Source organism: Serinus canaria, chromosome 4 (assembly GCF_022539315.1).
Source record: "Serinus canaria isolate serCan28SL12 chromosome 4, serCan2020, whole genome shotgun sequence".
NCBI classification, from domain to species: domain Eukaryota; kingdom Metazoa; phylum Chordata; class Aves; order Passeriformes; family Fringillidae; genus Serinus; species Serinus canaria.
This window is the reverse complement of record NC_066317.1, coordinates 44246613-44264494: the sequence shown is the minus strand read 5'-3', so window position 1 is coordinate 44264494 and position 17882 is coordinate 44246613. Positions and strand designations below refer to the sequence as shown.

Sequence of the window (17882 nt, the reverse complement as noted above, 5' to 3'; positions counted from 1 at the left end):
TTTACTGCAACTTGATGAACTAAAAGCAGCTATAATTAACTGAAAGCCACAGTGGAATTGCTTTTCACAAAAAAAAAAAAAGTACAATGCTATTATACTCTAGCAACAATACATCATAGTTTTGGTTCACAATTTCCACATATTTAGTGAATTATTTTCTTTCTCTGAGAGGACATTACTAGATACACTGTTTTAGTCCTATAATTATTTTAGTCATTTTAACAATTCAACAGCAGTAAGTACAGGTAGAATCTAGATAGAGAAAATGTTTTGATCACATTAGCTTCTTTATGTTGTGTAAACTGCATGCCTCATTTTTCTTAGTTACAATACAATGCTGGGCAGAATTCAGCAGAGTAACTTGTAATATATGTACAAAATATATATATATGTGAATGTCTGGTAAAGCAACAATTGCTGAAGTCAATACAAGATGCCAAAGTTTTCTGAACCCAAATTCATAAGCACATTGACTCGTTATGGCATTGTAAGTAAAATGATTGGTGTAGTCCTATTAAATAGTTGAATAAGGTTGTTTGTGTCACAGTTATGCCTAAGAACAGTGTGCTGTGTATCACAGATTTCCAGAACTGTAGCCTGGCTGTACACAGACACTGTGTATCACAGATTTCCAGAACTGTAGCCTGGCTGTACACAGACACTGTGTATCACAGATTTCCAGAATTGTAGCCTGGCTGGGCTTGGAAGAGACCTCACCTGATTCAACCCTCCAGTTCAAGTATCATCAACCTTGGGCAGGCTGTCCAGAGCCATGTCCAGACAGCTTCTGAACACCACCAAGGAAGAAGATTATGCAACATTTCAATTGTTCTCCCTCGCAGTAAAAAAGTGTTTTCTGGTATTCAGAAGGAACCTCCAGCATCTCAGTTTGTGCCCACATCCTCTGGTCCTGTTATGGGGCACCACTGGAAACACCTCAGCTCTGTTTGCTTTATGCCCTCCATTCAGGTATTTATAGACTTGGTCTCCCCTGAGCCTTCTTTCAATATAAACTTCAAATGAATGTTTTCTTGAAGTAAGAAATAGAAAAGTCATTAAAATCTACCTTGAATAAGAGGCAAACCAAACACAATAACTGTTTATTAGGGACCCACAGCTGGCTTTTAAAACCACAGGAGTTTATTGACTGGAGCATCTCTCTTATATGGAAAGGCTGAGGGAATGGGCCTGTTCAGCCTCAAGAAGAGAAAACTAAGAGGGGACCTGCTGACAGGACCTCATCAATGTCTATAAGTGTTTGCAGGGAGGGTGTCAGAGGATGGAGCCAAGCCAAATTCTTGTCAGGGGTGCCAAGCAACAGCAGAAGAGACAATGGGCAGAAACTGATGCACAGGAAGTTCCACTTGAATATGAGGAAGAACTTTACTGTGTGGCTGGCTGTGCACTGGAACAGGTTGCCCAGAGAGGTTGTGGAGTCTCCCTCCCTGGAGACAGTCAAGAACTGTCTGGATGCAATCCTGTGCCATGTGCTCTGGAATGACCCTTCTGGAGCAGGGGTGCTGGACCTGATGACTCACTGTTTTCCCACCCAGCCTGACCCATTCTGTGATCCTGTGGTTCTGCAGCTACCACCACTACAGCACAAAAATTTTAATGTATGATTTAGAGAAACTACAGTAATTACTATAGTAATTCATAATAAATTGCATTTTTATTACAGTAATATATTTAGAAACCATATTGTACCAGAAATGAGTGTATGCTAGAAGAAGAAATGTATTTTGCTCATAATGGTCAAATTAATTACTTAATTAACAATTCTGAACAGTTTGATTCCAGTACTAAAATACAGTTTTCTTTTTTAATGGCATGCCATCCTCATATAGGTGGCACATACCCCATATGCAAAACTTTATCTATCATAAAACTGAGCCACAAGATATTATTTTTCCTAATTTTCTGGTCCACATGAGAGAAAAGGGATACCCACAACCAATTGTCCATTCTTTCTGGCTTGAAAAGCACAGAAAACTCTATCCAAAACAGGAGAGAGAAAATGGGATTCGGAAGTTTATTTGAACATTTATCAGCATTGCACACAGCCTTGAAGACGAGCAGAAAGTGTCTTTGGTGTGGCAGTCATCTTTGGTGTGGCAGAGTGAGGGGTACCCTTTAATCAGGCAGAAAGAGAATGAGCCCTACTCATGTAAATTGGACAAATGTTGAGACTGTAACACTTCAAACATAGCACACCTCCAAACTCAGGGTGGCCCAATGCATCTTCAGCTCAACTGAGGATGTGTAACAGTGGTTTCCACTGCTGCCTGTTCAACACTGTCTATTAAATAACCAGCTATCAGAATAAATAATTTTGCCCTAAGAAAACATCAAAGCAAAATATGATGTAAACTGTTTCTCTGTGCCACTGGCAATCAGGAAGAATAGGACAGTAATGTGGGTGTATCTGATGTCAAAAGAGTAGAAAGTGGAAAAAGGCAGTTGTGTGAGTCAGCAGACATTACTATTCAAAAGATTCTGCGTTTATTTTTTAGGAGCATGTACAATAGTGACATGTACACTGCTAATCCTGATGGATATCTCCCACTACACTTGTACATAGCAATAGCTTTCCTATCAGTCTCATCAAAGCCAACTTCAGCTTCCTGTAATTCTTCAAGATTCATTCATTCATATGGTTTCACTAGAAACACAAAAACCCAACCCAACCAACCAAACAAATAAACAAAAGAAGTCCACCTTTTGTTCTCCAGAGTCACCAAACATTTTAAATGTATGAAAAGTAATAAGCAGATGTTATGTAGAACTAATGAAAGAAAAATATGTATTTATTTCTCTGGGTAAGAGAGAGAAAAAAAATGGACTTTCTTTAGTTATAACCATACAGGAAAGTACAGAAATATAGGGGTGGCTTGCTACTAATGATTCAGAATGGTAGTCTTCCTTACACTGACTGGCTTCTTTATAAAATGATGTAAATTAGTTATCTGTACATGTTAGATGTCATACCACTTGTCACTATCTGCATTGCATGTTTAATTCAGAATCCTTTTTAAAATAACTAAGTGAAAATCACTAAAATTAAACCATAAATATTGAAGAAATTTTGTTATAAGTAGTAATTATTAAAATGCGGAGCAAAAACAATTGGGCAAGAAGAGGAAAAGGTCTCCTCAATTTGGCTTCCTCTGAGGACGTAATTTTTCCAACTACCTTCTAAAGTTTTATTGCTCATCCAAAAGTGCAGAAGCAGGAGTAGTAATGCTGAGGCCAATTCAAACCATGACCAGCCAATACAATGTTAAAAACTTCAGCCCTCTACTAAGCTGAGTCATAGAAGCACAGAATGGTTTGGGTTGGAAGGGACTTAAAGACCATCTAGTTCTGAGTGCCTAGTTACTTTCAATATAATTACAACCCCAACAATATAATTTAACACAATTTTGCTGTGAAAATAAACTTGGAGAGATAAGCTGGAAGATTGTAAAGCCAACTTGTGCTTCTGAGTAGAGCTTCTTTCAGTCTCCATCAAAAGCACTTGAGTTTTCAAATAAATTGTGATGCCAGTTGCAATTAAGTCTTCTTCTAAATGAGAACCATAGTGCATCTGCGTTCTTAAGAGCTAAAAAAGCATGCCATTATATTTTAGATGAATTAAAGTCACAATATTTCTTCAAAACGTGCAACTTGTTCAGGTTCCTTTTATAAGGGAAAAGGAATTTTTTTTTCAGATGGTGAAACACACAAATCACAACATATTCTGGAAAAAATGCAGTAGTCTTGATTGCAAACATTCTCATTAAAACAACAGTCTGGCTGAGGGCCTTTATTTAGAAGGGAAAATTTGCATAACAGGGTTGTTAGAGGCAATGTCTGTTGTGTGCAAACACTGACTCTTTTACAGTTGAATTACATGTGGTTGTAAACATCATAACACTAGGAAACAAATAATTTTAATATGCTTTTAATATAATCAAGATAGTAAAGACCTCCTTAACAGAATCTCCCTTAAGAATATTTACATTCGAGTGATTTCTAATTGTACATTAATAATGAATAATTGTTGTAAGGAAAACAGTATGTCCATGTACTCAGTATTCCTGCAGTTTTAGTTCCAAGTCAGGAATTTATAGTCCTGAAAAATAAGATAGAGCATTAGCTGTTGATATAACTCTAAGTTGATATACACTTAAAAATGATGGCAGAATAAAATACATTGGAAAATACATAATATTGGTCTACATTTTTGCATCTCTCCAAACAGTTGCAGGCATTCAAATTAAATCCTGAAGTTTGCACTCAGTTTCAGTGTGAGTTTTTTATCTCTGTAAGATTAGGGAATTACCTTCAGGATGTCAGTTTACTTCTCAGCATTCTTTTGACAGGTAGTTGGCTCAGTTCCTTCTTAGATTTACTTGTCATCATCAGTATTTTCCAAATTGTTTACAAGTGTGGGATATTTTCTATTTCTTGCTGCCTGAAACACCTCTGTGCTCTCTGTTCTGGGAACTGAATACCTACAGCTTCTGTTCACTTCATCTGAAGATAAGTGTAATTAACACATCTAAGTGTATTTAACACATCTGGGAAAAGTTTGTGGGTGGAAATCTAAGCTGATTACACAGTTAAAAGCTTTCTGAGACAGCTTCTCAACAAAAATATTGTGGTCTATTTGGATAAAAATGAACTAATTTACATGTAGATCATGATCAAAAGCATTAAATAAATACCTCCTTAGCGAAAACCCACTGATCTCCTTCCATTACGTGGCTGAAAGACAAATATTCAGTGTTATATGTTCTGTAAAACTGACAGAATTTAGTAACAGAGCCCCAAACAACTTTGTGTGACTAGAAATTGGTGAATTTCTCAGTAGTGTCATTGTGATTATTGTCAAAGATAGACCTAAGATAAGTAATTATTTAATCTGTATCTACCTCTGGAGAATAATTATATACTAAAATTTACTGCATATCAATTGAAGAATGAATTTTCTGTCTTGTATGATTTTATAAGGGGCAGAAAGCTGTAAGAAGTCATTTCAAGAGATTGTTATTCTTTTTGCATTTTCTTAAAATGCTTTCTGACTGTTGGAATTACTGCACTACCAGTGCTTGTTGCTGTTAACTAACAAATACATGTCACTTTCAATGATTTTCTTTTTAGACTGTATTCTTTGATATAGGCAAGGACTTTTTATCTTTTCATTGTGGTGTTTTTCAGAAATATTTTGCACTAATGAGTGACTTGAAACAACTTTTACTAAAGCTGATAAAAAATTTCTTCCTGGGCATAGTAAGGATTTGTCTTTTACTCTGGAAGCATGAATGCTCCAATGTTAATATTACCCATAACTTTGGCCTGTCATAACAACTCTAAGGATCCAAGCCTGATACATAAGAAATATAATTACACAAACCTGTGGTCTTTTCATTTGAATTATAGAATAATTTAATTTGCAAAAAGGCCTTTAGGATCATTGAGTACAACCCTAACCACATTTTTATTTAAAGCCATCAGGCACTTTCTTGCTTAAACGGAAATGCCAGAAAGTCTGACTTGCCACCTTCTCAGTTTTGCTAAAGTGAAGTAAAAAGGCTCTATGGTGTAAAAGATGAACACAGTAGATTCAATCTCATGAGAATTTCTGTATCTAGTTTCTTACCTTACTGGTCAAAACAGAAGGAAAATGGCAAGGTCAGACCTAGCATAGTGTGTAAGCATGGAAACATATTTATATCATGTGCAAGCATACCCTATTGAATAATATTTTACAAAGATTTTCCAAGATGCCATATTTTCTAGAACTTTCTCTGACAAATAGATACAAAATAACCAATGACTTCTTAAGGCATAGAATGGTATCATGTAAACACAAACCTAGGAATATGATTTTGAAAAAATTCCTACAATGCCTTTATTTTAATACAAGAAAATGTCAGGAGCAGACCTGGAGATGTCCAGTAGGGTGGAATGGTCTAACTGAAAAAAGTATCCTTAATCACAGTAATTCTTTCTGTAATTCAGTTATTTCTCTACTTTTTTTTTTTTTTTAACTATCACCACAAAACAAAAAGAAAAAAAAATTAAACAAACCATACCCTGTAGAAGAAGTAGCCTCTGCTTTGAATCACTCCAGGTCCCTGAAGTTCTTCCTGAAGTAAGAAGTATTTTAAGTTATATCTACAGATGTAAATTAATACATACAGAGAAGTTGTTTATGTATGTATAAAAATATTTCCTCAGTACTACATACTTAAATGCTTCATGTGCATTTCCCCATGTCAGTAACACAAAGCTTATGTTGTCATGTAGAAATGGAAGAGAACACATGAGTGGAGTCAAATTCCACCTGACATTTTAGATCAGATCAGATTGCTTCTGAATGTTACTAGAAATGAGGAACAGCCTTTGCCTCTGATTTTCCAGGGCTCACTACCCAGGCACAAGAAGAGTGTCTTGATCATAGTGGTCTCTACATATAGAGTTGCTTTTTGCATCTAGCAGGAGGACAAAAATACAAAATTTAAATATTAGAAATACTTGGGCTTCTCCCAGGAATGAGACCCCAAACTGTTCCCAAAGATGTACCACAACCACCCCTCTCACATTAACTCCCAAGGAGCAGTACTTGTCGTAGTCTATCCTGTCCATGTTGCACATAGGGTGAAACAGCTGCCTAGTGTTCCCCATAGCAAGGAGCCTAACAAATGATGAAGAAAACAGAAAGTCTATCTAAATGTAATAAGTACAAAGCATGAAGTATCCAGTTGCTTTAATGAGACCTTCATGATTAGAGAACACATAAGCTTAATCAGAGTGTTTTATTTGCTTCTGTTGGTGTCAGAGAGAAGCAATGTGTCTGTCCTGCAGGTGGGGAGACAGTACACTTGAGAAACAAAATAATTTTAGTATTATGCTTACCAGAACATTAAAATTAAGATGGCTTTTATTTAGCAATGGGGGTATAGCTCAACTAAAAACTGGGGTGCTGTGATCTCTTGGGTAAATATCATAAGGTGAAGTGTCATAGAAAGGAATCACACCTGCTCTCTTCTAATGCTGGGAGAATTGTGTAAAACAGGATGACTCCCATCATTTCCAAACTACAAAACTAGATTAAATCCAGGGAAGCTTTCAAAGGAAGTAGAGTTTAAACTATACATAATTTTTGAGTCTTAATTTTAATTCTGACTTCAATTCATCACATATAGCATTGTATTCAGTTTCTTACTGTACATAAAACATCTGTATGATTTTTATTTCTATTGTTCTTCTCATTCTAGCATTTTCTGTGTTTGAAACACCCATCTTGGATTTACAATTTGATCACTACTATAATTTTTTATATTTCAAAAGGGTAAAATTTTTCTATACATTGCCATTTGAGTCTTATGGTATTCATATATAATATTTTCTTCTTTTTCTATTCAATGTGTGAAAAAAACTGGAAACAGGAACAAAATAGGCAGCTGTTGCAAGATTAAGAAATTCATCCAGACAGAAAAGTAATCAAGAGTAAAATTGCTAGTGAGAAATTATGATTTATGTTAATGTCATTTTCCTCTTACAACCAGACCCTCCCTAAAGATTACATGTTCTTGTTTTAGTTAATGTTGGAAGTTTGGTGTTAGTAAACAGCTGAAGCTAACAATCTGTCATTTTTGTAGCACCTACCTTCTAAACTTCTAAGGGTTTGGAGATGTTAAAAAAAAAAAACAAAAACCCCCTGCCATAATAAATATGCAATTTTATTCACAAACCTGCATGTACATATGTCCACAGAAAAATATGTATTCATGAAGATGCATGATTACTTAGAGTTTTATTTTAATGCTTGCCCTCTAGAAGGTATTTTGCTGTCTCTTATATTGACTAGCCAAAATAATGCTTGACTCTCTTAGGTCATATCCTATCAGGCAGGCTGTAGCTCAAGAGGAATCAAAGTCATGAAAAAATCTGGTGCTGTTTCAAACTGGGGAGAAAAAATGAATTCAATGGACCATGTTTCCTCCTTCACTTATCCACCTTTTCAATTCCTTATCTAGTCAGGGAGAGAGGTGGATGTGTTTATGTACAGCAGGTTCTGGTTTTCTTCCCAATATGAGGAAGAAAAAAGATAACAGCAAGATAACCCTGAAACACATTGTGTAGCATCATGATTTGAGTAGACCAACCAAAATATATAAGCAGAAAGGTCTACAAGGGCATTTTTAGAATGCTAATGAATCACAAAGTGTAAGAACGTAAGCATGCAGAGTTTCAGTTTACATACGTCCGGTTTGTATCTCTTCAGTCTTCTCTCATTAAGCTGAGGAACGAGTTGCAGTAAAGGATGCAGGACAGATGACTGAGAGGACACGAACACACACACATGAGCAACAGTGGAATTTGGCCCTTATGATGCAAAAAAAGTCTCTTTCTGCAGTACTGACTCATGGACAAAACATGCACCAAAAATGGACTGAAGACTGAGAAACTGATTAATTGAAAAACTTATTTTTTTAAAACATCTTGATTCAACAACAGGAATCAACATTTATATTTACACTACACAGAGAGATGGAGGGAAAAGCTGTGTATCCTCACCTTTGCTAATTGAAAGTTCAGAACCATTTACAGACTCCTGGAATTATTCAAACTTTGTTCAGTCTCTATGAGTGGTACTGAGAATATTTCCATACAATATCCTACTAACACTTCTACAATTTTCTACTATAGAATTAACAGCTTCAACCTCTATTGTACTGAGAAATTCATTTTACTTCAAAATAAATGGTAACCGAAAAAATTGATTTATTGCTAGAGAACAGCAGTGTACAGTAGAAATCCATTCTCAAGGGACATTTGTAACCATGGCACTGGTCACTCTATCTAAGCTCTGATCATGAAATTCCTTGGGTTCAACAAGACTTCAAGCTTGCAGACAGCCTAATTATGCACAGTGGCATTGTGTGCAGCCCAAGTACTCACTCTGGAAAACCTCAACTATGTGGGATTTCGGAGAGAGGTCCACAGGAAGAAATAAATTTTAAAAAACCTGTGTTCCATTAATCAATTTAAACCTTCAACTCATATAAATGTAATTTAAAAACCAATGCATTTTTGCTACAATACTTCTTTGAAAAGTAATGCAATTAAGAGAACTGTAATATATGGGGTAACCAGAGTTACCAAAGTGCTATTTTACTTAATGGGTAGAAAGAGCTTGCTTATTTGTAGCCAATTTCGTGCTATCTGCCCAAGGTAAGCAATATGGGATCATAATAACTAAAAAAAAGTAGGAATCTGGTGTGATTGAAGTAGTTAATGAACATCCCAGCTGTCTGCTTGGGCTCTGTCTTGAAGCCAGTGGAGACAGCTCATAAAGATGAGAATGATGGATCTCACCCAAGTAAGTATCTCAGAGAATGGCTAGAAAATTGTCACCTGAACAGCTAAACCAAAAATGAGAGAGCAGTAATCTCTGGGAGCAGCAGCAATGGTATTCAGGATGGTGGTGCAGTGGAATGCAGTAACCTTTTAAGCAGAAGCAGCAGCAGAAGTAGCTCGTTTCACTGTGCCTTAATTACCATTAAAGCCTCCAAAGCAGCTATAGCACGAAAACATTGACACCAATATGAGCAATGTCACTCTCTAGGAAATACACCACATATTTCTGAAGAAATGTAAAGAACAAGGCAAATATGGGCATTGGCACACAAGAATGATTGTTAAGAAACAAGAAAATATGAATATGATTAACTCTCTCAAAGTCCTGTGGTGCCTAGATGCACACAGATAACACAGTATGTTTGCATTTCAAAAGCAAGAATGGATCACATACTTGGCTTGTTGGTTTGTGAGAATATGTTTAGAGCAACAATTCTTGACCACGGTTTAAACTACATTTTTCATTCAAAATATAATCCAAAGTCCAAGTGAGACTTAAATACTATTTTGGCTCTACATATTTATGACATATGCAAATGAATTATTGCAGTTTAATTAAAAATTAATTAAAATGCTTTCAAGAGTATCTAATAGTTATGGTCATGTTCTCAGGTCCTGTAAGTCCACATTGTATCACTGCATGTGCTATGTTCCAATACCCAAAAAAAGGGTTTGAGCTCATTCTTAAAATTTGAAACTTCAAGATTAAGATTCAGTTGAGTTTCCATGAATGTTTGGTTGAGTTTGTTAGATTTTTTTTTCTACAACTGTACAGTACTGATCACCCACTCCCATATTATTAAAACCCCTTCTGTACTGTAAACATGCAACTCCCAGTCCTGAGCTTGCTACACAGTTGGAGACACTACTGAAAAAAGGAATATTACCTTGGTTTGGTATACAAGCACACATATACTCATAAGGAGGTGCTATGCCACTTACCATGATGTCTGAGTTGCCCGAGTCATGAGTCTTAGAATAATGAAATAAGAACTGTTAAAAAAAAAAAAAAATTAAAAGTGTGGTTTTACTACAATGCAGGGCAAGAGTTTTATGATTTTCTTGCCTTTTTTTAGTGTGATTATAGGACATATATAGACATCTTACCCTTTTGGCGTTGTCTTTCTCATCTAAACCCTGTGGGAATAATAGTTGGTAGAAAGGCTTTTATTCATTAAAATAAAACGAACAATTGATAATTTTGATTACATACATAATCTTTTCAGCACTGGGTTGTATCCTTCTTCCTTGGCAGATGAATTGTATGTCTTTGCTTATCAATCTAACTAATCATTTCAAACTCTGTAGACAGCATTGATTACTCTGTCCTAGAAGAGTTAGATGTGTTTAGCAGATGTTCCCTTGTTCATGCCCAGACTCTCCCAAGTAAATTTCTTTGTCTGTTGAGAATTCATAGTTTCTCTAGTCTAGAGCAATAAAAACACCTAACACTTTGTACTCAACCTGGAGATAATTTTCCAAACATTGATGTATCCCAGTTGTCTTTACAAAGTGTTACATTCTGGCACATGGCATTTCAGAGTAAAAACTGATACAAGTACTTCCAGTGCTGAATGACACTTTGCATACTGGGTCCTCAGAATTCATTGTAGACAATGGCACACTGTGAGTTCAGGCTTCAAAAATGCTAAGCAGTCTTTTGTGTGTGTTACCTGTGGTTTCTGGAGAAATCCCATGATCAAAAAACAAAGTTCTTCCAGTGTACTGGATACCTAATGCAAAGAAAGCAGGAACTCAGTTATCACACTTCCAATTCTACTACATCTAACAAACAGTATCCAGATAGTAGTTACCTCTGTCTGACTCACCTGAGGCTGAGAGTCTGTGGACAGGTAAGCCGAACATGTATCGTCTATCTGTAAGAGTTCACACAGTTTTTTTAGGAAGTCAGAGTAATAATAACAAGTGAAATATGCATATTTCCAGAAAAAGGTAAGTGCAGCTAATGGCATGGCAAGCTTGCCTACTGTAAGGCATCCTTATAGGTCCATTCACTAAATACCTTGCATTCAAAGGGGGAAAGGGCCTTAACCATATTTAAAAAAAAGAAAACAACAACAGCAACAAACTTATACTTGCTTGATCTGAACAAACATACGTATCTGTGACTCTTATTCCATACTCAGCACACACCCCTCTTAACTGCAAACCTCTCAGACTAAGTCATATTTTAAGTTATGATTGTAAGCATCCTGGGCATAAACTATGAACTTAAATCTCTTCTGCAATATCTTTGAATTATACAAAACTCTGAAGAAAATAACAAAACTAAGGCAAGGGATTCAAGGATCAATCCTCAAACACAACTCTTTCAATTGGATTATGGCATCCCTACAGGCCTATGACACGTGCATGCCTTGAGTGATTATGGTGTGTGCTGGCACACCTTATGCACATCACTCACTTTGTGCCAGAAGTTTCCTAAACACTGTGTGAAACACCACTACTGTTTGTCTTCACCAGTCTTTTCAAAGCTGTCTTCATTCTATGCTGTCATGATCTTTTCTTGGAAGAAGTACCGAGCTAGGGATTCCTACCCATCCCCTCCCTACGGGTCATAACCTTGTATTAACTACATCCTCCTTCTGTCTCTTTTCCAAGATGAAGGAATAATGCAATACTGACTAATTTTTAGTGGAGTTATTAATAGAGAAGGAATAAGAAATGGAATAAAAGGTATTTGAGTTCAGAGAGATAATATTACCGGTGCTGAAAGTTTGGAGTACTCTGTAAGGAAAGGTCTCCAACACTGCAACTGAAGTTGCACAATTTAATAACAATGGCAAAAAGCAGCTTACAATTTTATTAAGTGACTTCAAAGTTGTATCCTAGTAACTTCCATCAGTATATGCTATTTTTTCCCATGTAATATTTGTTAGTGTTAGATGAAAAAAATTTTTTTGCCACTCATGTTGTTCACAGACTTTCAAAAAACCTAGGGGTTTTGGGTTTTTTTTTTTGATAGAGCAGGCAATGCATTTGTTCTTGCAAATTTTTTAGAGAGAAAAAGCCGTAAGCAACATGCATTAGCAAAGAAAACATTAAAGGAAAAAATAAATATAAAAAAATAATGCTTATTTGAGCACTTCAGTGCAGGAGATGATTCATTTCTCCAGGGACAATCTATGAGAAAGCATTAGCAGATATAGTGGAAAAACTATTAGCTCACAGGATTCCCTTTTCAAATAGGTTTTGTTGGTAACAAAAAACTCTGTTCTCTTTTTCCTTCATCTTGCATGTGTTTGAGTGTATTAGTTCAGCTTCACTATTTTCACAGTAGGTGAGTATAGAGGAAGAAGTCAGCAATGAATGAGACAAAATCAATCTGAAGTAATTAGGGAAGCTTATGTTAAAGAAAGGGCTGTTTCCTCTAGGGGGTTGTTTGTGCCTGGGTTTTATTTGTTTATTTATTTGACCCAGAGAACTACCATAGTTCAGTAGCAGAACAAGCCAGAGACTGCTGTGCATTCAACACAGTGGTATCTTTCAGCTAAAACCTTTGCAGACAAAGCAAGGGCTGAGGAAAAGCCACCATTTCTGTTAATTAATTTTTTAAAAATTAATAGTTTCTATATTTTATGCTTCTTTTCCAAAATTTTCTCTCCTGTCTCAGAAGTGTGACCTGAGGGCAGAAGATTGCAAGTTGCTTGGGTTGGGTTAATTACCATAAAGAAACAAAAGGAAGTAAGAGACAAGTAATGAAACAAAATACTTAGTGACAAAATTCTAAAGTTTATGAACTCAGAACCATTCCTGGAACATACTAGGTTCATTTAGAGGCAGGGTTTCTCCTGAATGATCCACTAGTAAAGTAGCAAAGAGGGAAGAATTATTACTTACTTGCACTTTATGAAACCCCGGTGACCTAGTATGAGTGAATAATTAAGTTGATTTAGGGTTTATAAATCTATATCTAATTCTCTTTCTTTAGACCCTTTCCAGTCCAGCATAATTCTAGTTCTAATGGTAACTTTTATATTGCTTCTATTACAAAAATTTACAATATTTAGTATCTTATGCATACTGTTTTCTTCATTGAAATCAACAGGACCTTTGTCTTGGTTTCCAGGCACCAGAGGGACAAACCTTACAGCTAGCAAATCTTATCAAAACATGCAGAAATGTATAAAACAGCTTTTAAAATCCAGAATGTAAATACCTAACTTTCAAAAACTCCCTATAGTTATCAGGTTCTTGCTTCCCAAGAGACCATTTTTTCCCTAAAACATCATTAGGGCTCATTCAAGTGCCAGTCTAGAAAAGGTTAGGTTTTGAGTCAATGTTCAATTTATGTCCAATATGAACCGTGGGGAGATGACAGAATGTCTCCTGTAATGGTCTCAGAAGAAATTTACTCTCTGCATCTGCCCCTGTGATGAGTCACTTATTTTCCAATGTTATCAAAAGCTACTAAATTAAATGTCAACACAATAGTTGACAGTTGCAGCAACACCAGGGCATGCAAGTTGCAGGATAAGCCCTCTCCACATGTTATGCCCTGCCACTCCATCTGTTCCAAAAGGGCAGGGAAGACCCTGTGACAACACATGCGTCACACGCCAGAGTCAAAACAAACGTTCATTTCTGAGATGAGAGTGGAAGTTATGATACCAATCAGTAGCCAAATGCTAGAGGGGCTAATTGACACACTACACTGTCCTTTACTTAGTAAATTGAGAGGCTAGGATAGGACTGAGCAACATCCCAGCCTTGTGTGCAGAGCAGAGGATGCAAAAAGCAAGACTGGACGAGTTGAAACAATTCCTGAGTATCATGTGCAGACTATAAAGCTACCAGATGTGAGGAACACTGTAATGCTTCCAGGGACAGTGTTTGCCTGGTCTTTGACAGTTATCAAACATTGCTCTCCATTGAGACAAGACAATCTCTTCTCAGAATGACATCTCAGCACTTTGTCCTCCTTCAGGAGGATGTCCAACATCCTCCTGAAGCAACTGTTCAGAATAGCTGGAAAATTAGATATTTCACCTCTTTGCTCATGCCAGGATAGGAGACCTAAAGGAAGATGTACTGGAAGAAAACACAGCTGAACCCTGTGCAAGAGAAGCTCTGGATAGTGAGGTGGGACTGTAGCAAGGATGGGCACAGAAGAAATGGGAGGATACCACATGGCAGATGATGTTTACCTCTTTCAGCAGCTGCAGATCCTCATCTGATTCGAGTGCTTGGGATGGCATTGGTGCACCTGGAAGCACAAGCCATGCTTAGCAATGCTGTACAGCACAGGTCATTTGTGTGTAAGTGTTCCATGTCAGACATACCTAGCACAACTATTGACTGCAAAGGCTGAGAGCCGCTTGGTCTGAGGAAATCTGTGACCCTGGGTGCTCTGTGGTTTGTCTGGTAGCTTTTGCCTGCTCTCTTTCAGCAACACAGCAGGATGCTTTATCATAAGTTCACAGCAGATATGGACACCCTCATGTCTGAACAATAAACAGTGTGGAAGTTTCTTAGGTCTCCCTGAGACCTGATCAGAAAATCACAGTCTAGCTCCTACAGCCTCGAGTTTTCTGAGAGCTCTGCTCACCTCCAGTGCATGCACTGTGAGTTGAGGATCTGGACTCTTTTTGCCTTATGTGTGCTATAGCTGCAGAATTGAACATGCACTTCATAATGTAGGATTGCATATAAATACTGCCCATCATAAGAACATGTTGTTTTGACAAGGTGATAGACAGTACATCTGTAACTGGATTTGTTTCCTCTGTCTTGCACATGTGATGTGGAAAAGCCTGTCCTTCAGTAGATTAAATGTGTTCTTAATTGCATAACGATGTAGTGAAGCTGTGCTGAACTTGGGGAAGCTCCTTTCTCTATCTCTAGTCACCCAGGCTGCAGAAATTGAAGCTGCTGTCCCAGCATCCCTTCCAGCTCCATGTCCAGAATATTGTTATTTTACCTGGCAGTGTATTTCTGATAGCAGTGTATTGTTTGAGTCTCTGTAAATAGCAGAAATGAGCATCACCAAACTGTGTATGTCAGACACCATGCAATGGTGTCAGTGAGGGGATGTGCTGTAACTCCCATGGGAGGGAAACTGGTGCTGGACCTCTAGACCTAGAGAGAATGTCCAGTGAGCAGGGAATAAATGCCACCATGTTATTTGATTTACATTTGCCCCTAATAGCAATAATCACAACAGTAGTTAGTTCCAGGCATTAATGGAACGGGATGGATTTCAAAACCACATTTTTGTACTGGCACTGACTTAAGGTGACTAATTATTATGGATGCTTGCTTTGCCCCAAAAGAGAATTAGAGGGGCTCTTAATTTCACACTATATAGAAGTGGGATTTAAAAAAAAAAAATGTTTGAGTTGTTCACATAACAAGGAAACTGATTTCCAATTATTTGTCTCATTTCGAAGAAAAATGCCAAAGAGATTAAAGGTGCTACAGTTGTCTTATGCAGTCTTCTGCTCTTAAATTCGTGTATTCAAACAGGAGTGTTACCTGAGATTAGCACCCTTGTTAAAAGAGTGAAACAATGTAACATTTCAAATTAGCACACCCTCCCCATCAAAGCATTGCCTGCCTATCTCTGAACACTGCTTCTGCCATTGACTGGCTCCCAAGGCTTTTCAGGGAGACCTAAAGAAATTCATTTGCATATATTAGTGCAACAAGCAGGAAAGCCTGAATACTATAACTTTCTGCTTTATTTTTGGCCTGTAGCATAAACTTCTGGACAGAGAATATAAATTATTTCCCACTCCTCACTCTCCCTTACCCTTCTCTACATATTCAGAAATTTTTATTTCATGTGCAATCCCATCTATTTTGTGCACCTAGGACTGTGTTCCTCCAAAGGCTGAGCAGTGTTCCTCCATCAGCCCATCCAGAACAGGGCTGCAGTACCTACAGGACTTCATTCATTTCCACAACAGCACACACAGTGAAACGTTAAGGTTTTTGTAATATTCACAACATAACCAGAGGGGGAAGGGGCAAAAAAAAAAAAAAAAAAGAAGGCAAGACAGAGAAGAGAGAGAGAGAGAGAGAGAGAGGAGACAGAGAAGAGAGAGAGAAAGAAAGAAGCATGTGCTATTGACGAAAAGAGTCCTATTCAAAGGGAACACAGAGGAGGAAATCATTCTACAAAATCAACATTGTTCACAGCACATTTGCTCTCCTAACCTTCAATTCTGCCATCTTTAAGAAATTCAGCTTCTTTCAAGGCAGTAGAATGCCAGATGCACAGCCAGGGACTCGCATTTTACATCTTCTCTACCCTCTACTGCATCCCCAAACAAGCTCCTGGCAATCATTTGTGTAGGAACAGTGATGAAATACTGTGTGCCACTACCCTCCATTGTGCTCCTCTTCCTTCCCTCCCCTCTTCCACATCTTCAGAACTTATTTTTAACATATTAAGTATGCTGCCATTAAATTTCCTTCGTTATTGATATTAAAAAAAAAAACAAAACAAAGCAGAAAAAAACCCTCACAACTCGAGCAAATCACACAAAATACAAACAAAATAGAAATGGTCCTTACACAGCATTTTGTAAGGTTTTTTTACAAGGTGCAAGCAGCTAATCTATCTGAGGTGGGAAAACAGAGTCGAAAAGAGATTCTGGTTTGTTAAAAAGTCCGCTAGATGTTTCACAAGAGCCTCCTGCTACAAAAATAGCAACTTTCAGGATTCCTCACCTGATAAATATTGCTACAGGTTGGAATGACTGCCAGAGGGTCCTAATCTGCCCTGTAATTTTGTGACACACGTTGTTTCATGTATTTTCTTACCTTTTAAAATCAGAGTAAATGATACTTAAAATGAAATCTCTTTTAACAAAAGCTTCTTCCCCAAGTTGCTGGAGTGTTTTGCCCGGACAGAGTAATCCTGCCGGGATCCGGGAAGAAGCCCCCCGGACCAAGCCCCGGAGCCGTGCCCGCAAGGCTGGCCGGCTGCGGGCCCCTGCTCCGCGACAATGGGCAGAGCTGGCGGCGCAGGAAGGGATTGCGGGCGGGACCGTGCTCACCTTTGCAAGCAGAAATCGAGGAAGCGAGGAGGACGAAGAGGAGGAGGAGCGGGGACGCGGGCAGCGCCGCGCCGTCTCCTCCCTTCCTCGGGCTGCGCTCGGGGGTGGCCGCGGGGCGCTGGTGGTGCCACAGGTGTCCCATGTCGGCCGAGCTGCTGCCGGCGCCGCTCTGCCAGCCGCTCTTCTGGGCATGTCCTCGCTCTCTGCCCCAACTTTTTAAATCCCCCCGACACGTGGGGCTCCGCAGCCCGGCTCGGGAGGGCTGCCCCGCTCCCCCCGGGCCGGCGGCTGGTGACTCAGCCCGCTCCGCCCCGGCCCTGGGGCGGGGGTGTCCCTGCTCGGCACAGAGGCGAGGCACTGGCCAGGCTCCAGGTCCTTTGTTAAACCCCCCCTTAACAAAAAATTCCATGTTTTAGTCCCCCGGAGCCCTGCAGGAGCTGCGGTGGC

The 17882-nt window shown here is 38.3% G+C and overlaps 1 protein-coding gene across 1 annotated transcript; it reads right to left on the bottom strand.

The window, feature by feature from the left end:
• Window positions 1-4713: 4713 nt before the first annotated feature.
• Window positions 4714-17577, bottom strand: NMU (neuromedin U). Its single transcript, XM_050973856.1, has 9 exons — window positions 17436-17577; window positions 14580-14638; window positions 11226-11288; window positions 11085-11144; window positions 10519-10548; window positions 10354-10404; window positions 8255-8329; window positions 6081-6134; window positions 4714-4749 (listed from the first exon to the last, which is right to left on the bottom strand). The coding sequence occupies exons 1-9, from the start codon at window positions 17575-17577 to the stop codon at window positions 4714-4716; spliced, it is 570 nt and encodes a 189-aa protein (XP_050829813.1).
• Window positions 17578-17882: the final 305 nt, after the last annotated feature.